The 27,236-nt window shown below is 45.7% G+C and overlaps 1 protein-coding gene across 1 annotated transcript; it reads right to left on the bottom strand.

The window, feature by feature from the left end:
• Positions 1-170: 170 nt before the first annotated feature.
• Mx1 (MX dynamin like GTPase 1) lies at positions 171-27,236 on the bottom strand. The gene is made up of 14 exons (XM_050162032.1): positions 27,042-27,236; positions 25,133-25,256; positions 18,246-18,438; positions 17,343-17,480; positions 16,536-16,690; positions 16,165-16,303; positions 15,492-15,690; positions 10,790-10,868; positions 9,199-9,321; positions 8,654-8,795; positions 5,233-5,391; positions 4,707-4,783; positions 2,478-2,723; positions 171-733 (listed from the first exon to the last, which is right to left on the bottom strand). The coding sequence occupies exons 2-14, from the start codon at positions 25,253-25,255 to the stop codon at positions 503-505; spliced, it is 2,004 nt and encodes a 667-aa protein (XP_050017989.1). The 5' UTR covers position 25,256; positions 27,042-27,236; the 3' UTR covers positions 171-502.

Genomic DNA, 27,236 nt, shown 5'->3' with positions numbered 1-27,236 from the left:
TAAGCTTGTCTCCATTTGCTGTGGTCCCCAATTCCCAAAAGAAGTTGGCTTTAGTGGTCCATATTTTTACCACTTGCCCTCTATCCCTGGCAGTCCTGTGCAACCCTTCCCCCAATTCAAAGTGAGTCAGAGAAGTGTCAAAAGTGGTTCAATAGGAATACAGTAGGCAATTCCCAAGACCATGGCTCATTTGTTCATTAAACTAGTAGGGTGCACAGAAACAGGTGCTAAGAAAGTAGAGGCTAATGTGGGAAAGGTTCTGAGGGTTAAGTCATTGTCATAACAGAAAAGTGGCATTGTCTACACATCTACTTCCTGTGTTTTGAGAGCCTCTTCTCCTTCCTCATCTCAGAGTGAGCAGAAAGCTCCCCTTTGCTCCTGATTGCTAACACCAATACCAGGTCAGAGGCTAAAGGGTAGTGGTATAGCTACCAGGAAAGGCAGGAGCCCTTCTGTCACTAAGTACTATTGTCCAGGAAATACGGGGAAGGACAAAGCCAGCTTAACCAGGGAATTTGGCTAGCCGGCGGCGAGCCTGGGACAGCCTTGACAGCCTCTCCTTCAGGAACTTCCTCTTCTCGCTGGTGTCATTGCGTTCCTTCAGGAGCCAGCTACAGGAATCCCTGTCCTGCAGGAGCTGGAGCATGCCCTTCTGCAGCTGCTCAGCAAACATTTTCAGGATGAAATACTGGATGATCAAAGGAATGTGGCTGGAGATGCGGTTGTGAGCTTCCTGGAAAAGGGAAACACAGAAGGCTTGAGGAAGGGGCAAAAGGAACCTGACACCATATATCTCTGAGTAGTGAGATCATGACAGATAAAGGCCTCAGCCCCCTCAGTGTCTTAGCAGAACAGGTCCAAGGTACCTGTTAGACTCTAGATCCCACCAGTTTCCCTGACCATCAATCAAATGGACTTTCAATGGATAAGAGTACTATTTACTGGAACATAATCCACAGACACACCCAACTCCATTCCAAATGGCTGGCCCCTCTACTGAGAACATTGCTTGCTGTGGGACAATGGTCTGTACCCTGTCACTTGTATTTTAAATAAACACTGATTGGTCAGTAGCCAGGCAGGAAGTAGAGGTGGGGCACCAGGCAGGAAGTAGAGGCAGGGCAATGAGAATTCTGGAAAGAGGAAAAAGATTTATTCTGCAGTCAACACCAGAAAGAGAGGAAGCCAGACACAGAGCAAGCAAGATGTGACTGCCTCGCCAAAAAAGGTACCAAGCCACATGGCTAATATAGACAAGAATTATGGGCTAATATAAGTTATAATAGTTAATAAGAAGCATGATCTAATGGGCCAATCAGGATACAAGTACACCATGTCCACAGCCCCCTGGGAATAGTTAAGCAGCTGTGTCACAAGTAAGAAGATTCCTGACAAGTGATGAGCACCTAGACACAGCTTGGGCACAACTGATGGCAGAACATAAGCTATGTGTTCTCTAACCACAGATAGTCCGGGTGTGGCCTGTCTCCAAACATCAATGGGAAGGAGTGAGGTTCAGAGGTGGTGGGAAAGAAAAGGCATAGAGACCCTGGATATCCAGATGTTGGTGCCTCAGGTGGGAATGGGGCCTTGGCTAATAGGAAAGGATGATGTCCGCAGACAAAAAACCCTGATTCATGCTATGATACGTATTGACATTGAGGTCAGTATGCTCTGAGAAACAACTGAGGAAGGCAGGATAAAAACTCCACTATTCCACTTGTTAAGATCCCTGGAGTTGTCAGAGTCCCAGAGACAGAGAGCAAACATGACATCTACAGGTGCATGGCCATAAGACCTAGGAGTCTTGTGGTTGGCCAGAAGACAAGTCTGGCCTTCTAGCAGTCAGTGGCAGAAGTCTGTACATTAGAAAGTCACCATTCCTCCCCTTGTGTGGTAGCTTCCAAGTCCCCATGGCTTTGACTGAGTAGGACCAGCTATACTTGGGTTACATGATGTATGCCCCACCAAACAGATACCAGAACCTGGCTTCCACTGGATGAGTACAAGGCATCCCAACACTGTGCTAAGGGCTCCACACTCTACCACAGGTGCTTGGGATGCTAAAACCGAGAATAAAGCTGATGTTCTAAGTCACACAGTCAGCGTCACATGGACCATAAAAGGCAAATGTCTGTGGCTCTAAACTACCTGTGCATCTAGATGAATTATAACCCAAAGGCTCACACAGAACTTAAGGATGACATTGTCCTGAAGCCCCTTTGCAGATTCATATCCTGCACAGAGAGACACACAGAAACAACGGGAACAGCCAGCAGTGGTGGCACACAACTTTAGTCCCAGCTTTGTGAGTTTGAGTCCAGCCTAGTCTACAGGGTGAGTTCCAAGATAGCCAGGGATACACAGAGGGAACATGTCTCGAAAAACAAACAAAAAGAACAACAACAACAGAAATCCCCAAGAAACAAAGGGAACAAATACCCTGAAACCCCATTCTAAGGTGTTCACACACTTACCTGGCGGTAGGCATTCAGATGCTGAAAGATCTCAGCCATTGATGAGTTCTGCAAAGCTTGAGAGGAAAAGGAGCTACTTGACTTTGTCTTATTCTTCTCCTCCTCGGCTTCCTTCTCTCTGACCTTCTGCAAAGCTCCCCTGTAGACTTGGTCCTGGCAGTAGATGATCTGCTCCATCTGAAAGTGAAGTCGGATCATCTTCTCCGCTTCCTTTTCTTGATCTAATCTAATGTCTTCGAGTTTGGACTGCAAGGAAAGAGAAATGTAGGCCAACATCATCAAGAAAAGCTTGCCACGGAGTAAGAACACAGGATACCCAACAGGTCCACAAGTATCTGGTCACCCAGCAGAAACAAGAACAGCCATTACCGGGGAGTAGTCCCTGTACCCCTTGGTCATCTCATCTATGTAGGGTCCTCCACACTGATGGTGGAAACCAGAGGAAGCCTAGGAGTGAGTAGCCCCTTAATAAAGGTCAACCTTCAGCATCAACTCGAGTGGATTTATTTTTAAAGATTTGTTTATTTATTTTATGTATTTGTTGCATTCCTTTGTGTTACCATATTCATGCAAGTGCCCACAGAAGCCGGAAGAAAGTTCTGGATCCACTGGAACTGAGGTTACAAATAGTTGGAGCCACCTGATGTGGGAACTGAACTCATGTCCTCTACGAGAGCAGTAAGCATTCTTAACCGCTGAACTATCTCTCTAGACTCTTGACTAGATTTAGAATCACTCAGGCGGCTTGTCTCTGAGCATGTCTGAAAAGGTGTTTCAAGAGATGTTTAACTGAGATGGAAGACCCAGTCTAAAGTGGGCAATGCTGTTCTATATACAGTTGGAGCTTCTGAACACCAGCACTTATTTTCAGAACAGAGCAACGTGACCAGCTGTCTCACATCTGTACTGCTCTGTCTTCTCGGCCACCATGGACTGTATCCCCTCAAACCATGAGCCTAAATAAATCCTTACTAAGTTGTTCTTACCAGTTATTTGGTCACAGTAAGGGTAGAAGGAATACACTTAGGAAGGGCAAGGGATCTGTATAGATTCTCAGCCCTGACCCAGCCGCTCTCCTTGCTGTTTTAGCCACTTTAACATCTACAATAAGGAGGCGACTTCTACCAGAAAGTGTGCAAATGTAAGAAGGACTCAGTTTAGGTCAGTCACCTCCTATGGGTGCCATGTCCTAGGCATTCGGGACAGCCTTAGCCTGGACTGGCTCCTGACTTGACCATTGCAGGGGCAATCTATGCAAAGTTCAGTGCTGGGTGTGTCTCCAATTGTACCTCTCATTTACCATACCTTCCAGGGAGGCCTCATCCTCCCACAGTGGGGACACAGGCCCATGGAACAACCCAGCTGTGGTGCCAGTGGCCACCTGCACAAGACCTGTGTGTCTGTTCTTCACCATGCCCTAGAAGGTAGAGGCATTTTCTCTTTGCTGCTGCATCCCTCTAAACAGACACAATTTCACACTTATGGTCCTCGCTGTTAGAATCACTATTAGAAACCAGCCAAGACTGCGGTGTCCCTAAGAATCCAGCAGCCCTTCCCTTTCAGGCTCACACAGAGCTATCCTGCCAAGCCAACACGCTACCAGACGCCTGGATTTCTCATCTTGGGAAGTAAGTTTTCTAAGACACATCATACACATCAAAGGGCATCAAAAGGCTACTGTGGGTATCTGGTGACCGTAGGGTTGTAAAACCTTCCCCTTTCCTCAGAGACTTGCAAAAAGGGATCTCGTCTGTTCTATGGGCTTGAATCCTCTTCAGACACCTGTCAGAGTGTCTCTGGACTTGGGGCCTGACTCTACTCAGAGCCACAAGTATACTGTCTGTGTGTCTGTCTGTCTGTCCACAACAAACAACTCTTCTAATAAATGTCTTACTTCCCACAATCTGTCTCAACATCACCCCTGAACCCCACATCTGATACCTTTCACTCAGTGTCAGGAGGGTCTTCCTTTGCATGGGCCCGTGAGGCTCCCTGACAGAGCCTCACCTGTGGATTTCAGCCTTCAGCTCTGTTTCTCCTTCTTTTCTTCCTCCTCTCCCTGCCCCTACGTTAGCCAGATAGCACCAGTAGCCTCATCAACAGCATGCAAGGAGGAGCTTAAGCCTTTCCCATACAAGCACAGTAAAGGAGACACAGTCTCAATCCTGAGCACCTGTTCCCTAACGTCATATTCATTATGCTTTAAAAACAACACACACTTGGTTTTACCTTGGTCGTTCTGTGGAGGTTAAAAAACTCATCAAAATTTTTTTCAGAAACTTTCGAAAAGGCCACTCGTACCATTTCTGATTGAAGAGAGAAAAAAAACCAGTTTAACATAGTAAGTGGTTGAGATGTATTCACTCTGTGTAGATGTAAAACCAACGAGGACAGGGTTGAAGGATGCAGGGGCTCTCCTGCTCCCTCCCTCCTTTCTTTCCTTCCTGCCCAATGAAGAGGGAGGTACACCCAGGCTTCTAGAGAACTCTCTTTAATATAAATATAGCTGCAGGCTAAGCATGGTCATCACTTTGTGCGAAGGACTCTGGTTTGTGCTCTTCACAGGATTGAGTTAAGGGCCCAAAAGGTTAGGCGACTCTGCCCTCTGACAGCAAATCCCTATACCCACAGACAGGATCAGAATGGACTGCATTTTTGATCACCACAGAAAACCCGCCCGCCCGCCTAGAACCAGCTCTAGAGCACAGCCCTGGTTGTCCCCTGTCCTAGAACAGTGACCCCGGGTAGCGCTCACCGGTGACCTTGTGCAGCATATCTACAGCTGGGTCTTCCAGGACTCTGATTTGGCTTCTTATGATGTTCTCAAACGTTTTGTAGTTCACAAAGCCTGGCAGCTCCCGGCCTCGATACTGCTTTTCAAATTTCCAGACTTCATTATATAAAATATCATAACCTACAGTAGGAGGTGACTGTTAAGATTCTAAGAGGACTTGCAAATATTTTCCTAAACAAGCCCATTCTGACCTTGCTGGATTGACTGAGATATAACAAAGCAAATAAATATCCGCAAATTGAACGATATTTGGGGTTATAAGGAAGAATGCAGCCTTGAGGCAAAAGGCAAGTTCAGTGCCAGAGACCATGGCAGAATCCAACAGATGGAAACCAGAGGAAGACATGGCATCAAAAATACCTTGGGTGTGTGGGTTTATGAACCCAGCTGTATTTGAGCAAAGAAGAGACAGAGTACATAGCTCACAGGCCCTGTGACCCCCCAGACAGCATCAAGAGCTGGGTGGGAGGAGGGGTGCCTCTCAGCAAGAGATTACAGGGCAAATAGGAACCTGGATGGCCCCAGTGTGACCTGATCTCCCTCTGTTCATGAGACAAAACACTTAGTCCCTCTCCCCACTACTGGAAATGGGCAGCAGACTCAGACAGTCCCAGCTTCCCCTGTGGCAAACTAGCTGTTTTTATCTTTTTATTTTTTTATTTTATCACTTTATGTGTATAGGCATTTTGCCTGCAAATATGTCTCTGCACAATGTGCATACAATGCCTCTAGAAGTCAGAGAAATCCCCTGGGATTGAATTTACAAATGGTTATGAGTCACCATGTGGGTGCTAGGTTTCAAACCTAGATCAACTGGAAGAACAGCCAGTGCTCTTAACCACTGATCCATCACTCTAGCCCTCCAAAGAATATTTTTAACTAAAAGAAAACTTATCTCATAAACAAGACCTTAAATATATTCAGAATTGTGAACCAAGCTCCAACAGTTTAATCCTTGATTCTGGAAAGTGTCTGTCGCCGCCAGGAACTGCTCCTCTCACCAGAGTGAGGTGCCTTCCGTTCTGCTCTTTCTCCAACCTTGCAGCCTCTGCTCTACCTTCTACCTACACCATGTGTTCCAGGTGTTTCTGAAATGGAATTGCATGCCACAGATGCACCCTGTCATCAAGGCTCGTCAGCCTTCGCACCTCGTATTCCAGCTCCTTCTGTGCCTTTCTGTGAGTTAAAATACTCCATTCACTGATGACGCTAAGAGCCGAATTGTTTCCTTCAGAAGCCTGTGCTGTGGTCCCAACCACCCAGCACCTCAGGATGGGACTACGTGCAGAGGAGGGTTTTAAAAGAAATTACTAAGTGGAAAGGAGTCTCTGAGGGTGGTCTCTAATCCACTGTGTCTTGTGTCCTTAAAGGACTGACAAGGTTACATAAATACCCAGAGTGAAGGACTTGTGAAAACACAGGGAGAAGACGCCAGGTTCAGGGTAAGAGGACTTGTATGCTTGTTTGACTATTTCCTCAGAGTAGAGGAAAGAGACATCTTTCCTACTCTCTCTGGGAGTGGAAGTAGGTATCCTGTGTTCGCCTCTATGAGGGCTCACTGCTGTAACACATTCCCCATCAGTACACCAGGGCTTCCTCTTCCCAGCCTCTTCTCCAGCACCTGCCAGTGTCTGCCTTTCTAATTCTAATCACCCTGGGGTTGGGACGGGAATTAGCCTTGTGTCTTCATTTGCATTTCTGATGGCCACTGGTATTTTACTAGTCATTTGTATATCTTCTTTTTGGAAAAACATCTTTTCTAATTGGATCCTGCTCTTGTACCTTGGAGTTGTAAAGTTGCTTCACATTGTGATCTCCAGGCCTTCCTCTATCAGATACAGTGGCAAGTACTTCTGAAGGTCAGGAATGGGACAGTAACTCTTCCCTGGAGTGAGGACACTCTTCCCTGGAGTGAGGACACACAGCAGGGTCTATAGTGTTCAGTTAGTGGTATGAGTAAGGCAGACATGGGGAGCACAGTGAGGACATGGTGGAGTCACAGCCTTTAAATAAGTGTCTCACATGGCTCTCTACAAAGGCACATTGCCATCCAACCTGACCACTTGGCATGGCCTCCACTAGGGACTAAAAGATTCTACATGTAGCCTGTGGTAGATAGAACATTCTATTTTGTACACCTGTCACTCAGCCAAGCGAAGATGTTTGTCAGAACCTTTGGTGGGTTCAAACTAATCCTATGTTTTCATCAAGTCCCTTCAAGGACATCTTGGAATTCCCCTCAGCCATGGCAGCTTTCTCGGAAGAGATAAGTGATCAAAGAACAGATTTATGGAGCATTCTGGTGCTGCATGTGCTTGTATTACCTTCTCATGGCCATAATGACACGTATCAAGACACCCCCAGGCTTAAGATCCTGGACAGGAAGCAGTTTCCTCCAAGATTAAAACTTTCCATTTTGGAGGGATGCTCCTGAAGGCGTAGAATGTTAGAAAGGAGGTGAAAGAAGAGATGTTCCTAAGGGAGGTGAGTACATCCTCCTGGGAAGCTCCTTTAACTCAGGAAGTCAACAACTCAGTGACTTGAGAAAGTCCCTGAAACTGACTAGATTCACTACATTCCCCGTCCCCCCCCCCCAAGTGTATGTAAACAATAAGAACTGCTGAGACTCACACTCAGATAAACTGAACTGCCTGGAAGAAGCAGAGACCAGTCAAATTGCCTGGCAGAGGCTCAGACTAATTGAACTACCCGGAACTACCTCTCCAACCTGTTAAGCTGGCTGCGGGCAGTGCAGTGTGTTCCGGAGTTCATGAGCCATCACCCATGCTGGAGTGGGCTTTGAGATTACAGCTGTTTTGACTCTTTTTTTTTTTTTTTTTTGGATTTTTCGAGACAGGGTTTCTCTATGGTGTTAGAGCCTGTCCTGGAATTAGCTCTTGTAGACCAGGCTGGTCTCGGTGCCTGTAAATAACCCCAGACCCACATTCCTGTAAGTAAATCCAATAAAACTCATTGGTTCACCAAGTTGGACTTTGCTAGTACCTGTACTTGGTTTGTTGTCAGTTCCCTATCTGATGTATTACCAAAGTTCATAAGTTGAACTTCATTCCTAGTGGACTGGCAACTGAGAGGTGGGCCTTTAAGAAGTTACCAGGACATGGTAGCTCCATCGTTATAGAGGGATGTGTGTTCTTAGAACAGAGGCCAGAGAAAACTGGCTCTTATCCTCCACACATGAGGACCAGGCTAGATGGTGCCACCTTGGGAGTAGAGATGGAGCCCTCACCAGTCCCTTTATCTTCTGGTTCCTTGACCTTGGACTTCTTAGCACCCAGAACTGTGAGTGATGGTTTCCTATTGTCTATGACAGTGGAGTATAAGATTACTAAGGATGGCAACCCAGATCGAACAAGATACTTACCGCTTTGGAAATGTTTTTCGATCTCCTTACTCCACGAGAAGAACTCCCCTCGGATCTTGTTGAACAGGCGAGATTCCTCCTCCCCCACATTCTCCTCCCCTTGTACTAAGGCAGTGATGTCCTGGTTAAAAGCATTGATTTTCTGTCAAGAAGAAAAACATCATTATTAGCAGAAATCCTTCAAGCATGAGGTCAAGGTAGTAAAAGAACATATGTGCCCTGAAGGTGGATGAGCCACCTCCTCCACATGGGCCCAGCAGAACAGTATGGAGAAGGGACTTTGGCAGCAGGAAATACCTTCATCCCCCCTCCTCCTTTGGGAGCCTTGGGGAGAATTCTTCTGTCAGTGTGCATGAAATGAAAATGTCCCCGCAAGCCCCGCCCTGCACTCAACCATAGTCTCTGCCCCGACTCCTTTATAACACTAAATGGACAGGATGCAGCTCCATCAGCCTTGGAGGCTTGAGATCTGAAGAGCCCCAGAGAGCAGTTGCTGTGTAGACAGTGATGCCGTCCTCACGCCTGGAACTATGGGTAATGCTCACATCGATCAGGAAGAACGTTTTCCCGTCGTCATCTTCTGGTATGTCTGCACCATACTTCTGCAGCTCCTCGCTTGCAGCCTGGTAACACTTCTTTATTTGATTTTCTAACAAAGGCAGAGATTTCTGAAATGGAAGGAGATAAACGGGAGATAGAACTATAGACTGGGATGCAAAGGTGGTGCGGGACAATTCTGTATTCTGTCAATTATGTTTTAAATAAACGCTGATTGGCCAGGCAGGAAGTATAGGTGGGACAACCAGACAGGAAGTAGAGGTGGGACAATAAGAACAGGAGTTCTGGGAAGAAGGAAGCTCTTCCTGCAGTCCTGCCCAGACACAGAATAAGGAAGAGGACCTGCCCTGCTGAAAAGGGTACCCAGCCATGTGGCTTGTATATACTAGAATAATGGGCTCCAGAGGTCCTGAGTTCAATTCCCAGCAACCACATGGTGGCTCACAACCATCTGTAATGAGATCTGGCGCCCTCCTCTGGCGTGTGGGCATACATCCAGGCAGAATGTTGTATACATAATAAATAAATAAATCTTAAAAAAAGTTAATAAGAAGCCTGAGGTAATGTGCCAATCAGTTTATAAATAATGCAGTCTCTCTGTGTGATTTCTTTGGGGCTAAACGGCTGAGGAAACTGGGCAGGACAGAAACCCCAACAAACAGGCCCTCCATGTTACACAAAGGAGGCCCCAAACCTGCTCAGCGTAGTCACTGGGACACGTGGGTAACGTTCTGAAGTCTAGATACAGTTTCCCTGATGCAGAGCAGCCCTTGAGAAGCATCCCTTCCCACACAGGTTTGCCCACAACTCCATCTGGTACGCAAACCTGTCCACTGCATATGGTTGCCTCCTAAAAGAGCCACCCAGGGTCACCTCCTTCTGTATCAGGGACATGAACTCTCTTGAGGGAAATGCAACAAAGCCCTTATAGAAACTTCTGAAACAGGGGAAGTTAGAATAATACAAGACTCCTAATTCAACAAGTCAAAAGCTGCCAAGGATTCTTGTTTCCAAGGAAGGTTTCTATAGCTTTGCTGTCCCCAGGCAGCTCAAGGCACAGAACTCAGCAAGAGCAGGCCTGCCTCTGTCTGCATCAAGGAGGACCAGAGAAGGTCACTCAAGATCATGGCGCCCTGCAGATGCCCTGATCTCCACCTGCATCCTGAGGGCTGCAGGAACACCTTGAACACAGGAAGAGCCCAGGGGTTCTTCCCACAGCAGTCCTCAAGCAGGTATGGACACCAAATCCACATGTGCTGAGTATTCTCAACACCCCAGGTGAGAACTAAGGGGCTTGAGATGCAGACTCCACCAGGTCAGAGAAAGTGAACGTGGCTTCTATCTGAAGAGGCCATTTGAACTCAAACTCTCGAGGTCAGTTCCAGAATGAGGGTCTCACAGCCATGCCACCCAGAACCTAAGGGTGACTGCAGCAGGAGCCAGCACAAAGCCTTCAGATGCTGGAATGACTGACTGCCAAACACAGCATGTCTGTGCAAAGAGATCGTGACCAGCTGTGTGCCCAGAACCGTCCCGGTCCCAGCTTAGCCTGATGAAGACCCAGCCTCCCTGGCTTACACAGATGTGTGCGATGAGCTCCGTGGTCAGTCTCTCTGCCAGACAGGGCACGGTGGCCTTCCCATCCTCCAGAAGAACACTGAGGGAATAGGAGAGAGGGGCCCATTAGACTCGGCCAAAACACAAGCCAGTCTGCAGTCTGCTGTGGGGAGGCCAGGGCCAGTTTGGGAACTATCGATGAACCTTGAGATTGGTACTCATGAAGAACCCAGAGATGGTTTTGTACAGTGATACAGGGGAACGAGCTAGGATAGTTCCACAATGGGCTGCAGTAATCCCCCTCAGCACATTAATAATCAGAGTAAAATCTGTTCTCCATAAAGCATATGCACACAACCACAGCTATGTTATCATAGCACAATATCCCATTCCATGTGTGATACATGTGAACACACATGCACACATCTTTTGTGTTTCATATACAAGTATACAACACAACCTTCCATGCATGATATGTTAGTAAAAACACACATATGTATAATACATATAAGTAAACACACCCTTCCATATAGGCTGTACATAGGAGAACACACATACATACATAATACACAAGAATACATATAGATCCAGGTCTTTTAACAAAGTCACTGACATGCATTTGCATATGTAGGATGAACAAGTGAAGTGGGGAGACACACTCTGCTTCAAGAAAGCATTTAAAGACGTGAAGCTTACGTTATTCTGAGGCTGCCAAAATCTGTGTTCAGACAGCACACTGTTATGCCTTAGGATACAAGTCATCAGGGATTTAGAAGTCTTCCTGCCTGTGAGTGACTGCTAACTCTTACTGGGGCTCCAGTTTCTACACCAGTCAGTTTATTTAAACAAACTGTGGTAGAATAAAAACAATGGAAGCTTTGTTTTGCTTTGAACCAGGGTCTCTCTACATAGCCCTGGATGTCCTGGAACTCACTGTGTAGATTAGGCTGACTTCCAGTTCAGAGATCCACCTACCTCTGCCTCCTGAGTGCTGGAAGTAAAGGTGTGGTGCACACAATAGAAACTTTTAAAACAAGAAGGGCCTGGAAAGATGTATTCCAAGTTCTGAAAGATCGTAACTGTCGAGCCAGACTGTTATACCCAGCAAAGCTCTCTATTAAAATTGATGGAAAAATTAAAAAAAAATCCATGATAGAAACAGATTTAGGGAATTTGTGACTGTTAATTCCACTTTACAGAAGATCCTGGAAGAAATACAGGGCTCTGAAGAGAAGAGTAAACATAGCTAAGAAATCACAGGGAATCAAAAGAGGCCAAAGAAGACCACAAAACAAATGACAAAGCCTAAATAGTGGGGCAGGAATCTCTTGTGGGTTTGAGGCCAGCTTAGTCTACAGAGTAAAGTCTAAGACAACCAGACCTTGTTTCAAAATACAAAGTCTAAAACAAACAAAACAAAAACAAGTGACAGGAATTAGCATATATCTGTCAATAATAATTCTGAATATGAAGTCTCAGTTCCCCAATAAAGACAGACTAGCAGGTTAGATCTAAAAATAGAATCCATCTTTTTGCTGTCTCCAGAAAACACAGATTACTCTCAGTGATGGACATGACCTCAGGGTAAGGGTGGAAAAGTAAATGAATCTAGAATAAAAGTAGGTTAGATATTCTAATTTCTGAGAAAGTAGATGTCAACATAAAACTGGTCAAAAGAGATAAGGAGGGATATATAGCTTGAATTCTAATTGGTCTTAATAATAAAAACCCGGAGTCAGATATCAGGGTGAATGATGAATGATCAGAAAAGTAATAGAACCAGCCACTAGACAGACTTTTTACCTCTACTGAATCCTCAGTCCAAAGCAGGCAAGATCTTGTCTCCACAAATCCTCAGACTGAATGCACTGAGCTCCTGTCTCCTCTCCGTTTAGCCATATTCCTCCCTGTCTCTGCTTTCCTAGTGCTTGGATTAAAGGCGTGTGACTACCAAGTACTGGGATTAAAGAGTGAGCCATCACTGCCTGGCTCTGTTTCTCTTTTAGACTGGATCAATCTCCTGTAGCCCAGGCTGGCCTTGACCTCACAGAGATCAGTGTGCCTCTGCCTTCTGAGAACTGGGATGAAAGGTGTGTGCCACCATGCCTGGCCTCTATGGCTAATTAGTGGCTTAGCTCTGCACTCTTAGATCACAAAAAAAAAAAAAAAAAAAAAAAAAAAATATCACCACAGGGATCCTTTACACTGACCACAGGAACAATCTACTAAAAGGATACTGCAATCTTAAACATACAGGCATTTAACACAGGGCCACAACTTTCATTTTAAAATGCTATTAGATGTAAAACCACAGATTGACTAACACACTGATTGTGGGTGATTTCAGTACCCAACTCACGTCAACAGATAGGACATCTGGACAAGATCTAAGCAGAGAAACGTGGCCACTAAGAGATATCAGAAACCAAATGGAGCTAGGCCTGGTGATGCATGTCTTTAATCCCACACAGAAGAAGGCAGATCTCTGTGAATTTGAGGACAGCTTGTTTTTCATAGTGAGTTCCAGGACAGCCACAGATTAGTAGAGAGACTTTATCTCAAACAAACAAATGAGAGACAGTATGACAGAAAAAAAGGAAAAGGAAAAAAGAAATCAAGTGTATCTGACAGACTTCTGTAGAACATTCTACCCAAATACTAAAGAACACACATATACACATTATTTTCAGAACTCCTTGAGCTTTCTCCAAAACGTATCAGCTATTAGAACACAAGTCAAATCTCAACAAACACAGGACAATTTAAATCACATCCTGCACTCTATCTGACCATAACAGAATTAAGCAGTATATCAACGGCAACAAAAATTACAAGCAGGACACTAAACAACACCCTTCTGAATGGTGATTGTTATTAGGAAAAAATATGGAAATTAAAAAATTTCAAAAATTTGCTGGGTGGCAGAGGCACATGCCTTTAATTCCAGCACTTGGGAGGCAAAGATAAGCTGAATCTCTGAATTTGAGGTTAGCCTGGTCTACAGAGATTCAGAATAGCCAGGGCTACACAGAGAATCCCTGTCTCAAAAAGCAAACACAGAGAGAGAGAGAGAGAGAGAGAGAGAGAGAGAGAGAGAGAGAGAGAAACAAAGAAAAGGAAAAAAGAAAAAATTAAGAATTGAAGGAAAATTAAAACATAATATATATAAATCTACAGGACATAGTGAAAACAGTCCTAAGAAAAATGTTTATAGCACAAGTACATCAAAAAATTTGAGATATCATAAATTAATAACTTAATGATGCACTTGAAAGCCTCAGGAAATCAAGAGCAAACAGTACCCCCATAGATTGGATAATAAAAAATAGAATTGAAAAAAGCTACAAAGAATCAAAAAATGAGAAGTTGGATCTTTGACATGATAAAGAAGATTGACAAATCCTTGGCCAAATTTAGAGAGAGAGAGAGAGAGAGAGAGAGAGAGAGAGAGAGAGAGAGAGAAAGGTCCAATAGATGCAATAGATCCAAGTGGAGGGCAAACACTCACAAGGGCATACTTTAAAAATCTCTAATTCATGAAACTGAGAAGCCTAAAAGACATGGATGAAATTAAACCAATATGAAATAAACAGTTTAGACCAGGAATGAGATTGAAACAGTAATAAAAGTTCTCTTAACTTAAACAAGCACAGGACCAGATAGATTCACTGCAGAATTCTACCAGACTTTCAGGAAATTCACACCAGCACTGGCCAAATTCTTCTTGAAAGAGAAAATGAAGGACAGCTTCCAAACTCTTCTCTATGAAGCCATTATTATTTTGATACCAAATCCAGATAAAGACAATACAAACAAAAAAATTACAGACCAACCTCCCAGGTGAAGAAATATGCAAAAGTTTTCAATAAAATATTGGCAAACCCAAATTTATGTGCATACAAACAATATCATCCATCACAACCAAGTTTGGTTTCATTCTAAAGACGCAAGGATGGTTCAACATACGTAATTCAATTCATATTATCATCTATCACCACAGTGTACTCAAAGACAAATCATACCGTCATCTCATTAGACACAGAAGAAGACTTTGACAAAATCCAATATCTCTTCATCACAAAAACTGTAAAGATGGGGACAGAGGGAACTTGCCTCAACCTAATGACAGTATACATGACAGTGTATAAAAAATTCCTATAGACAATATCATACTAAATGGAAACAAATCAAAAAGTTCCCACTAAGATTAGGACAGCCCAAGAGAATGCTCCTGCAGTAGGGAGTTCTGAAGGTCTTGGTGCAATTTAAGCCATCATCAGCAGGTATCTTTGGGAGCTCAGATGTTATCATTCATGTCTATTGTTATCTAATGTGTCAAGCAAGAGCCTGGCCTGGTGTTCTGCAGGTGCAGAGCAGTTGTCGATGACAAGATGGCAAAGGGGCACCTAGCATGGCTCAGTGCTGCTTTTATGACATGTCAAAGGAACAGTGGGGCTCTGGGTCTCCAACTTTTCCTCTTCTCTGTTCTACTTGTAACTCTACTTCCTGTACCTCTTGATTGTGGTACTTTGGCAAGCCCCCTCTTCTATTTTACTACTTACTACTCTTTAAAGACTACTTTTTATATTGTGCTTTCTTTCAGGAAAGTTTTATGGTGGTTTTGAAGGTGCAATCATCCTCGGGCTGCTGTACATATACCCTTTATGTCAAGAATTTTGTTGGCCAGTAATTTTCCCTGCATGGGACAGTATGGCAAAGGCACCTGAAGTGAGGGTGCTCCTTGAAAAAGACTTGCTCCTTCTCAAGGGCCTCAGTCAGGCTCAGCTGATTCTGGATGTCCTGCTGACCCCTGCACTTGACCACCATGTAGCCCTTCTTCAGGTGGTACACCAGGTTCCGCACCACATCAACAACTTTGTCTTCAGTACCTCTGTCAACCAGATCGGGCTTGGTCAAGATCCCTGCAAGACAGACACTGGAATCAGAGGACACACCCTGCCCCAAGATAGCAGGAAGTGTAGCTCTCACTAACCACTAGGATCCCATCTTTGGCTGGGACAGACAGAACCCATGCAAGGTAGAAGTCCATCCACCAAGTGCAGTTAGCCTTGTGAAATCAGAGAAGACCCTCAGAGCTGCAGACTCCTTCCTAGCACCTCTCCATGGCCACCACGCAGAGAGACAACAGCTATTCATCCGTTCACTCTGTGTGGACCTTACCATGGATCCTCAGCCAGTGAGTCTCAGCAAATACTATTTCCTCCCCATGCTTGCCCACCTCTGACTCCTCATGCCTTTCCTACCAGGGAGACAAGATGAAGGGCTCGCTTCCTCCCACCTCAGTGGGATCCTGGCTGTGCTGATTTTGGTCCATCTGGATTCAGGGGATGTATCCCCACTGGCACACACACCACTGTTATCTCCACTCTCCTCACCTATGGTCCTGTCCCCGTCAGGGTCCACCTCCTGAGCCATGCTCAGTGCCTCTGTGGTGGCAATGTCCACATTACTGGGGACCACCACCAGGTTGATGGTCTCCTGTTTCTGGATGTACATCTTGATGAGTCTTTTGATCTGTAAGAAATGAGATGGTGACTCCTAGTTATGGAGACGGACTGAGCGTGAGATGGTTGTGGCCATCCACTTGCTTCAGGCTTTGGCTTCCATGGACTGCACCCCTCTTTAGTGAATCCTGGCCATTCAGTCTCACTCCCGCCTCCACAAGGTCCCTCCTAGACATAGCCCTGGACATACTCCAGTGCCCCTTGCAGCCCAGTGTGGGTCAGAGTAGAGTCTAGAGTCTCACCTGCTGTCCGATGTCTGCAGGCTGGTTGCCCACAGCCACCCTGGTGATCCCAGGCAGGTCAATCAGGGTCAGGTCCGGGACATTTGGGGAGCTGACATCCAGGCTAATGAGTTTATCACTGATTCCCAGCCCTACCCCAGCAATAAAGTTCTGGCCTGTAGAGGAGGGAAAAGGAAGTCTGGTTAAGCTTTGTGGGGCGGGATAGGGAGAATAGACTGAGGGAATCTAGACTAGATAGATGGAGGGGATCTTCTTCCAGGGAACTTTGGGAAAGCATGTCTTGGCTGTGCATGACCCCACAGGTTCCTGTATTGAAAAGTTGGATTGGTCCCCAACTGGTCATAATTTAAGCTTCTAGACACTTTGTGAGGTGGAACCCCGCTAGAGGAAGTAGGTCACTGGGGGACAGGTCCATATGTCTCATTTCTGGCTCTTTCCTGTGGCACTCAGCTTCTCTCTGTCAACACTTGTCCCTGCCATAATGATGTTCCTCCCAGGAGCATAGGAAAAGGTCACCATAGACAAAAGCCCTCTGAATCCAGGAGAGAAAGTATTTTCCCTGAAAGGTGTCCTGGGAGGTATTGGGCCACAGCCACTGAGAAGGAATACAGAGTCTCTTCTGTGCGGGGGTCCTGGGTGACAGCAGGTTGGAAGGGGTCTCATTTGTGTGTGTGTGTGTGTGTGTGTGTGTGTGTGTGTGTGTGTGTGTGCTGGAACAGGGTCCTGACAGAATGACTCTACACTTCTCCTCCGACTCCAAGCAAGGTTGACAGGCAGTCAGAGGATAAGGGACAATGGGACACCGACCTTTGTTGATGGCCTCTTCCACCTGGGAGGGATCTGAGAGCTCCACTTCAATGTCGTCATAAATGACCTTGCCTCTCCACTCCTCTCCTGGTTCCGACTTCCTCAGTTTCAGCACCAGAGGGCACCTGGTGACGATACCTAGGAGATGCGGTCCCTGTGAGCCCAGTGTTCTCCTCCTAGTATGGCACCCTCAGCTCTGTGGGGACCTTAGTGGAACCTTTAGGGTACCAGACATCTCTCACTAGCCCCCTCCCACATCCTGTTCACTGTGCCCCTCAGGCTACTTTATCCTGCCCCCTGTTATGGTCTCCTTCCAACTTCTGCCCTTTCCATGACATTTAAACTGGGTCCCTGGACCACGTCTGCTCTGACCTCTCCCTGAGCACTTGATGACCACCTCGGTCATGGAGTTTAAGCAGCCACACTAACCTGGACACCAGTCTCCTCTCCAAAAGGAATGCGTCACCTCAAAGGAAGGGTCTAGGAACCTGACCCACTTAGTCATGGCTTCTGCAAACTGCAGATTTCAAGTGACTCACAAAATGTACAATGGAGCAATAAACTGAAAGCTGCCCCCACCCCCACCCTTGTGTGGGCACCTGCCCCCACGTGCTCAGCCCGACACCTACAGTGACTGCTGGATACACAGCCTCAAAGGAGGTAACTTAGGCTCATGAAGGGCTTGGGAAGCTGCATGGGAGAAGCCCAAACCCTAAAACTGGTACCCTTGTGAGAGGAGGAAGAAACTGCTAGACTGCACAGAAGAAAGGCTGCCCTCAAGCCAAGGAGGAAGACCACCTTGACCTTTGTTCTGCTGTGTGCCCAAACTGGGAGGGGATCTGCTTCTATCTTTTGAGCCCCAGGTCCCACAGTCTAACAAGGCTATAAGCACGGAGATCTCACCGCTGCCTCTGGGGAGGGCCACTCCTGAAAGTGCTTCCAGCACAGAGCTCTTCCCTGAGCTCTGGTCCCCAATGACTGCTATGGCAGGCAGGGCCAGGTCCTGCTCCACGCCCAGGGCCCGCAGGGAGTCGATGAGGTCAATGCAGGGCCGCACCTTCTCCTCATACTGCATGCAGAGGTTGTTCACAGAGTCCTAGATGAGGGCAAAGCAAGAGTGAGGTTGTGCTCCATGGGAGTGCTCCAGCCAAGGCTGCCGGGTTCAAGGATGATGCATATGGGCAAAATACATTCGAGGAAATAAAAAGTTGATTCTTCTGTATCGAAGATGAAAATGACAGGATCTGTGTTGTTGTGCATGGCCTAAGAACCTAAAGTTCCACTTACTCCTCTTTATCAGAGCTGGACCTGCAATGTTACCCCAGGTTGACTGTCGCCAGAGAAGAGGAGTGACATGGGTATCCACGGAGGAAGTGAAACCATCCATTTTCCCTTGTTCACTGTTTTTATAGGATTACGGCAAAAACTGGACCAAGGCAGAAGTAATCTCTGTGGATACTGAATGTTAGTTCTCTACATTGTTATGGGTTGAGCCAAGGGCAGGTCACACACTCTATGCTTGTCCTCTGGCCCAACCGGGGATATGATCATGTACTGGCTATGCTCTGCCTACACAGTTGGGAGTGATGAAGCCCCATTCTATCCATTCTGACTCCAACTTTGATACTGACAAGCTCCTAGCTAATGATTGTTCTGCCTCTCTCACACAGGCAATCTTCTTGTTAGAAGACATTCTCATGTACAATTTACTGTTACAGTTGGCCTCATCAGAAGTCAGAATATCAGAAGGTCAGCCATGCCCTACACACACACACACACACACACACACACACACACACGCACACACACACACATCCTCAAGGGCTTCCTGTGAGCCTGCTGGCCTGTGTCACTGGACCAGATCCCTACTACTTTTCCTACCTGTTTGACATATCTCATAGCTAACTCCAAGCTCTCCCACTCATCTTCCTCATCTTTAGACTCCACCCTTTTAACCCTTAGTCTCTCTTTCAACCACAGTCTCGGTTTTCACTGTGATGTGTGAGCATCTTTCAGTTGTCACTCTGGACCACCTCCCCTTACTACCTACTGAGTGCCAGGGCCTGCCTCCTTAATGACAACCATAACGAGCTGGAGAGATGGCTCAGAGGTTAAGAGCATTGGCTGCTTGGCTGGTCTTCCAAAGATCCTGAGTTCAACTCCCAGCAACCACATGGTGGCTCACAATCATTTGTGATGAGATCTGGTTCCCTCTTCTGGCCTGGAGGCATAGAACACTGTATACATAATAAATAAACCTTTGAAAAAATGACAACCATCATCCAAATATTAAAGATGGTCAACAAATTTCAGGTACATGATACCCAAAAACCTACAACAAGGTATGTTTGAATCAAATGATTAAAAGCTAGTTATAAACAGAAGGTTTAAAAGTGATCAAAAAATTACACCTTACATACAGAGGAACAGACACAAGCTTGACAGCCAGTTAGTTTCTTATCAGAGCGAATGGAAGCGTGAAGATAGTGGGGTGAAATTTGCCAAAACATCTTGACAACTGGGTTGCATCTCCATTTTGAAAAGTGTTTATATTGATGCCAAAAACACCATGAACTTGGAGTTCTATACCCAGAAAAATATCTTTTTGAAATGAGGGAAGAGTGAGGCTATATCACCATGGAGAACTGGCAGGAACATCAGATGGCTGGGAATTCGTATATCTTTGGTCGGCCATGTGGCCTTTCCCTTAAAAGCTGCAAGAAGCCAGGGAGTTTTGTTTGTTTGTTTGTTGTTTTTAAGAAGTGTTAATTAAATTACAAGTCTGTTAGAAAGAAGATGAGAGTCTGGCTTACTGGTAAGTGTTGGATAGGTCATTGAACACTCTGCACATATTTTTCCCATCCCTATAGTAAAGAGATTGCTCAAATGCTCTGTTGTCACTAGATCCTATAATTTAGGGGGAAAACTAAGACTTGGAGAGTTAAGTTCACCCTGGTTGAAATATGACAGTTTAGGAGTCAGATAGCCTGTGTCCTACTCTGAAAATCTCCCATGCTGTTCTCATGAAAACCAGGAGATGATTGTTACAAATAGAAACACAAAAAATTATGTCAAAATATGGACTTTCCGGATATGAAATCTGAACAAACTTATTCCCAGCAGATCCACACTGCAGAAATTGTAAAAAGTGTGCAGAGGGAAAGGGACAGGAAAGGAATCCTAAATTCATATGAATCAGCCTGGCACAGATCTCTTATGACTTCAGCATCCTTAAGTGATACCCAAGCACAAACAGTGGTAATGGATTGTGAGGTTTTGATTAATGGATAAGGAAGACCATGGCAGATTGGATGGGGGCAAAGAGCAGAGAAAAGGTTCTTATACCACCCAGGAAGTTAGTATTCTGTCCCTCATAGATATGTTGAAATAGGAGCGGCGGGGCTGCATCCCCAGCACCCCGGCCGCCTGCTAGCTCATGCCCGAAATAACAACACACAAATTGTATTCTTTTAAACACTGCTTGCCCATTATATCTAGCCTCTTCTCGGCTAACTCTCGCACCTGGACTAGCCCATTTCTAATAATGTGTGTAAGCACCCCAAGGTGCGCTTACTGGGAAGATTCTAGCCTATGTCCATCCTGAGTCGGAGCTTCATCGCGTGTGCCCAGGAGAGCGAAGCAGGGCCTCTGCTCCAGAGAGCAGAGCTGTCGAGTCTGAGCTCACTTCCTCTTCCTCCCAGCATCCTATTCTGTTTACTCCTCCCACCTATGTTTTAACCTATCAGGGCCAAGGAGTTTCTTTATTGCTTAACCAATGAAATCAACAGATGGATATATGACACTCCCACATCATAGATAGACTTCCTGAGTTTATTAAAGGCAAGAACTACAGACACTCACATCATGTTTGTAGAAGTCAGCAGAAGATATGATAACCACTCCTAAAATATAGGTGTTTAATCTTAAACATGGAAGAATATAAGGAAAGGGGGGCGTAAGAACAAATGGCTTCACACATAAAAATGAACAGCAACAGGTGTTCTCATCTAACAGCACCATATTAAATATAAATGGCTTAAATTCTGCCCCAACAGGCAAAATGGCTCTAAAACAGAACTACAAAGTGCGAGAATGGAAGCCTCTTGTCCCGAGATGGCGATAAGGTTGGAACTGATAGGGTGTGTACTTCACAGAATGGGGCAAGACATTAGTGGAACCCAACACACAGCTCTGAAGGTCACCACATGGTATTGATACTAATAAGATACAAAAGCAATGTCTGGGAAAGGACTGGCTTTTCACCATGCCATGTTGGAATATTTCACTGTCTACATTTAAGTTAAAAGACCTAAATCGCTATCTCTCATCATAAAAATGAATTCTTGATCTATCATAGACCTAGATAGAAAAGACATAAAATACAGATATTCTTTAAAACAATAACCACAAAAATCTCCAAATGTGAGTTAGGTCCTGGCTTGTTAGAAATGACCCAAAAGGCATAATTTAGATAAAAATTATAAAGTCATGAGAGCTAAAGACCAGGTCTCCAAAAAAGGAAAAAAAAAGTGTTATCCAAGAAGCAAATGTTTGCTAAGTATATATCTGACAAAGAATTAATATTGGGTTTCAGCCTAACACAGACCACACTGACATGGACTCCCTAGCCAGATGTGGTCTGACTCCACTGAGCACACCCAGGACAGCTGTTGAGTCTGAGACCTCACTATGCCTATGGTACCCAGCAGTGAGTCTGAGTCCTGACAACATCCTGTTTTTGTGCCCTTGTAAGATCCATTTATAATATTTAATAAAATAGAAAGAAATAAGCTAAGGCACAGGTTCCCCACCCTCCAACCCTGTGAAGGAAATAACCATTGCTGGACCAGGACACCTCATCCTCTCATCACCTCTCTCCCATCACTCTCCCCTCCAGCAGGTACCTCTGCCCCAAGCTCTTGGCAATCACAGCCTTGCTTTTCAATATCATTTGCCTGTCTCTCCCCAAGCTGATACTTGTGCCATTGCCTGTGCTGAAGTTTTCTACATAGACCTATGGCCATTTCCTTTCAGCTTTGTGCTGTGGAATAATCTTTTTTATATACTTTAAAGATTTGTCATTCAGGCCAGGCGGTGGTGGTGCATGCCTTTAATCCCAGCACTCGGGAGGCAGAGGCAGGCATATCTCTGTGAGTTCGAGGCCAGCCTGGTCTACAAGACCTAGTTGCAAGGCAGGCTCTAAAAACTACAAGGAAACCCTGTCTCAAAAAACCAAAAAAAAAAAAAAAAAAAAAAAAGATTCGCCATTCAAATTGGTTTAATAAAAAACAGACTGGCCAGTAGCCAGGCAGAAAGTATAGGCAGGACAACCAAATTATACAGGATGTTGGGATAAAGAAGGATGGAGTCAGAAGGCTGGAGAGATGGCCCAGTGTAGACAGAAGTTTCTCTCCTGCCCGGCCCCACAGCCATTCAGTCCCAAAGAAACACAGAGGCTTATGTTAATTATAAACTATTTGACCTATTAGCTCAGGTTTATTATTAACTAGCAATTACAACTTAAATTAACCCATAATTTTTACCTATGTTTAACCACATGTCTTGGTACCTTTTCTCAGTGCAGCATTCTTATTTTGCTTCCTTTTTATCTGGCTTTTTGAGTGACTTTCTGCCTTTCCTCTTCCCAGAATTATTAATCTTGTTGACCCTTCTATACTTCCTGCCTGGCTGCTGACCAATTAGCAAGTTATTAAAATAATATGAGTGGCAAATCTTTATAGTATACAAGATAACTATCTCCCAGCAGCTCAACAATTGAGAGCAGTGACTGCTCTACCAGAGGACCTGAGTTCAATTCCCAGCAACCACATGGTGGCTCACAATGCCCTCCTCTGGCAAGAAGAGAAACATGCAGACAGAGCATTCTTATGCATAAATAAATTTTAAAAAAAGATAGATGAAGTCAGAAGAGTCTTGAGCAGATGCAGCAAGAAACAAGGTGGGCATGCTGTACTGAAAAAAGGTATCAAGTCACATGGCAAAGCATAGATAAGAAATATGGGTTAAATTAAAAGTTAGCAAGTAATAAGCCTAAGCTATCGGCCTGGCATTTATAATTACTATTAAGCCTCTGGTTACTTGGGAGCAGCTTGTGGAAGAGAAACTCCTGCCTACAGCTTTGTAGACTGTTGATCTTCCCTCACAGGAGGAAGGTGGAGAGGGTCATGGGATCCTCCATGAATATCCAGATACTTTTCCAGTTGTGTGTAATTCTGTTCTAACTGTACCTGGCTTTAGGACTAAGGGAGTTCTAAAGGAAATAGATGGGGAATAATGAGGGGAGGGGACATCTACACAGCCCTGGGGGAGCCATTGTCCCTGCTGGATGCAGATCTTCTAGTGTGGTTTTTTAAGGAAAGATTTATGCATTCCTGCTGTGACCCCTTCCCTATTGCTCAGCAAGGAAGCCTGATAAACTCATTGGTTCCCTGGTGACTGCTGGTGTAACTGCACTTTGGTTTGTCCTTGGGCTCTTAGAAAGATTGTCTCGTTACTTTCTCCCCCAGGGAAAGGATTATAGCAACAGCACCCCACACCCAGGCCTTGCTCCCAGCACTCCAGCAGCAGATCCTCTGGGGCTTTGTTGCTAACATCAACTGTACTCCCGAGGAGGTGCAAGAGTCTCACTTGTTCCTCCAACAGAGCACACCTGTGCCTGTTAAAGCAGATGGCTCCAGCCCTAGGTCTCTTATTTATCATAACTGAGGGTGTAGAGGAGGCTGTGCTGCTACTGTGGGTCTGAAAGCACCCAAATCAGATACCCAGTCCCTCTTTGCCTAGAAGCTGTGCTGAGAGATCATAGATAGCCTCTCGCCTGGACAGAAAAACCCAGCTACTCCCAAAGCAAGTGGGTGTGAGTGTATATGAATTTAGATCTGAAACATGCCCCCAAAGACCTCCTGAAGGTGAGGTCCCAGCTGTTCTTGGAATGTGGTGAGGTTGGACGAGTTGGGGACTACTGGGAGGGTATAGATTACTGCCAGCATGACCTTGAAATGAACTTGGAGCCCTTCCTCTACCTCTTTTCCCCCCTAGTCATTAGACACCAGTTTTGTTCCTTTATGCTATGCATTGCAGGCCTAGAACAACAGCACCTAGTGGGCATGGGATGTAATTTCTGAAACTATGAGTGAAATAACCTTTCTTCTTTACAAATTGATTCTTTTGAAAACTTGGTCACAGAAACAAAAAGCTGACTGGTGCATTGGGCGTGAGTTCCTCCTCCCTTACACTGAGGGTTATAGCCTGGGGAATGAGGATACAGTTTTGAGTGCCAGCATCAGCTACACTGACTACTCTCAACAGCAATGCTGTTAATCCCACCATGGAGATGGAAAAGCCCACTGCTGAAGAAAGGAAGACACTCCCAAGGCCAGAAAGCTGATTGGTCAGGCTGGGACCATGCTAAGGGAGCAAAAGTCCAGCAAAACTGGATCCCAATTCAATGAAAACAAATACCAAGTGGCTTCTCCAGGGAGGTAGTGTCTCAGTGAGTCATTAACATTGTAGCTGGAGATTAAGTCATGGTGTAGGCAGGGTACAGCATAGGACTGCCCAGGGCCATGCCAATTCCTAACGATACCCCTTTTCCCAGACCAAGATGGCATCCTGTGAAGGACAAGAGAGGGTCGTTGGTTTTACCTTAGCACAAGCAAAGTGAACAGTAGACTTACATTGGCATTGTGCCCCAGGAAGGTCAAGGAAGCTACCACCTCCGGGGGGGGGGGGGTGACATAAAGCATCAGCCTTCAGATGGACACTTGTCATACCTGGTTTTTCTCTTCTAGGCCAGTCTCTCCATTGGGCAATTGGTCACTGGGTAAGGTGACTGAAGCAGGGTTTCCAGATTCTTCTGTGCTAAGAACCATCTTTGATTTCTTCTTCCTGGGCATACTGTGGAAAATGAAGACTGTAAGTTAGAAAGGTTTGGAAAACAATTTTTCAGACCTTGGCTAAGATTCACAACAGAGATAACAATATTACAACCTCCATTCTTTTCTTATCAGCCCCAGGGGTCTGGGCTTCCTGGAAGCATTACCCATCACCTCTCCTTTTGGAAAGGCAGGTGTTTATTTCTGACTTGGGAAGGGGATCATGAAAGAGGAGTAATTCTAAAGGCGCTCATAGAGACTGTTAATCTAGGAAATTCTTCAGATACAGCTCTCCTCCTGCTGCTTTGGGAAGACCTAATATTACAAGGGGTCCCAGGCACTAGGATAAATACCCTTTTATCCTCTGTTTGTGCCTCATTTGTTGGTTCATGCTTGTTTTGGTCAATTTCACTGCACAATCAAGTGATATCACGGGTCTTGTGCCCAATGATCAAAGATTCCTAGTAACCACTCAAAACAAGACTTAGGCGTCTGGTCCTTTTCTGGAACCTAAGTCCTATGTGTTGTCTGCAAATCACAAGCATGTGCAATTCTTCTGAATCACCTTTGAGACTTGGTGGATCTCTGGAGCACAGCAACCTCAAGCATCACACCCTCCTCTATTCCTTCAGTGTCCTGGGCAGCCCCCTGCACTGCCAACCTGAGGTGAGTGCATCTGCCCATCTAGATCTTGCTCTAGTCAAGCACAAGCTACTCCCAGCAGTAGAGCAACCCTACTTTGCAGGGGAGCTACAGGATACCCTTGCCTCCTGTCTCCTAACTCTGTCACACTACAGATCCCATTGCACAGAGACCATCAGGGCAACCTACCACATCTTATGCAGGCTCCTGCCTCAACTGAAGTTCAACATCAGACACACACAAGTAACCCGGTGTGGTGGGCTCTAAGCATCCCTACCCAGGCAGGCCTGTGCCCATTTGTGCTGTCCTTGGGTTGATTGGCTACACCCCCACTCTATAGGAGGCAGGGGTATTTGCCAATGGCCCTAATGTGCTATTTACCATTTATTATGGACAGAGATCCCAATGGTGGGGCTCCCCTGTTATCCTGTCGGGAAAGCATCCTCAGCCCGGTTGTAAACAGGAGCAGCATGGATTAGGATTCAGAACCCCTAACCACCCTGCTTGTCCAGGAAAACTGAGATGATAAGAGTGGGAGCCTTCCCAGGCCTGTCTGGGTGTTAAAGTGGCCATAGAGAGACTCAAGAGTCTTTTTATCTCCCAGTTCCTGCCCTCCATGTCCCCCTGCAGTTGAGCCTTTGAAATGGAAGGTTTGTGGGACACCCTGCACTTTGAGCAGATGTAGGGCTTCCTGTCTAAGCACTGGAAAGACCCTGGGAATGGACAGCCCTGTCAGCCCTTCCAGCAGGGTCCCCAGAGCAGTCCTACCTGCACTTCAAAGCCTGTCCTTGGGTCACCTGTTTCCTCCCACCCTTAACAAGAGACTTCCATCTGCTTTTCCAGAGGCTCCTGGCCCATGCTGCAGGGGATCTGAAACCTTTCATCTATGCTTTAGTCCCAGACTCCGGAGATTCCAGAGACCCCAGGACCCCACCCTCTCCAGCTGCCTTCTAGCAGAGATAATAGGATTTGTGAGGTTGTTTCAGACTGTCTCTGAAATCAGTAGCGGGGTGGGACCTGCTGTGTCTAGCCCAGTAACTACCTGAGCTGCCCACTCACCCTCTAATTTTAAGGGCACTGAGCAATGTCCCACAGTGCCCTCCAGAATCTACAAGGAACCCAGCGGTATCCCCTAGCTCTGCACAGAATCCTGTGCTGTACTTACCACTCCGGGGACACTGCTCAGCATGAGAGTTCAGTTGCCGACTCCAATCTTTTAAATAGTGCTGGCTCCTCCCACTTCCCAGGGAGAACTGAAACTTAGTGAAATCGCCCCTCAAAAACAGAGATCAGAAATGAAACTCATCACAGAGTGGGAGGGGGATGGCTTGGCTGGGTCCTAAGTTGTGGAAATTGCATA

The sequence above is a fragment of the Alexandromys fortis genome, unplaced genomic scaffold (genome assembly GCF_014885135.2).
Source record: "Alexandromys fortis isolate MF-2015 unplaced genomic scaffold, M_Fortis_MF-2015_v1.1 scaffold_128, whole genome shotgun sequence".
Classification (NCBI taxonomy): Eukaryota; Metazoa; Chordata; class Mammalia; order Rodentia; family Cricetidae; genus Alexandromys; species Alexandromys fortis.
The sequence above is the reverse complement of the archived record's forward strand: the minus strand, read 5'-3'. Positions and strand labels throughout refer to the sequence as shown.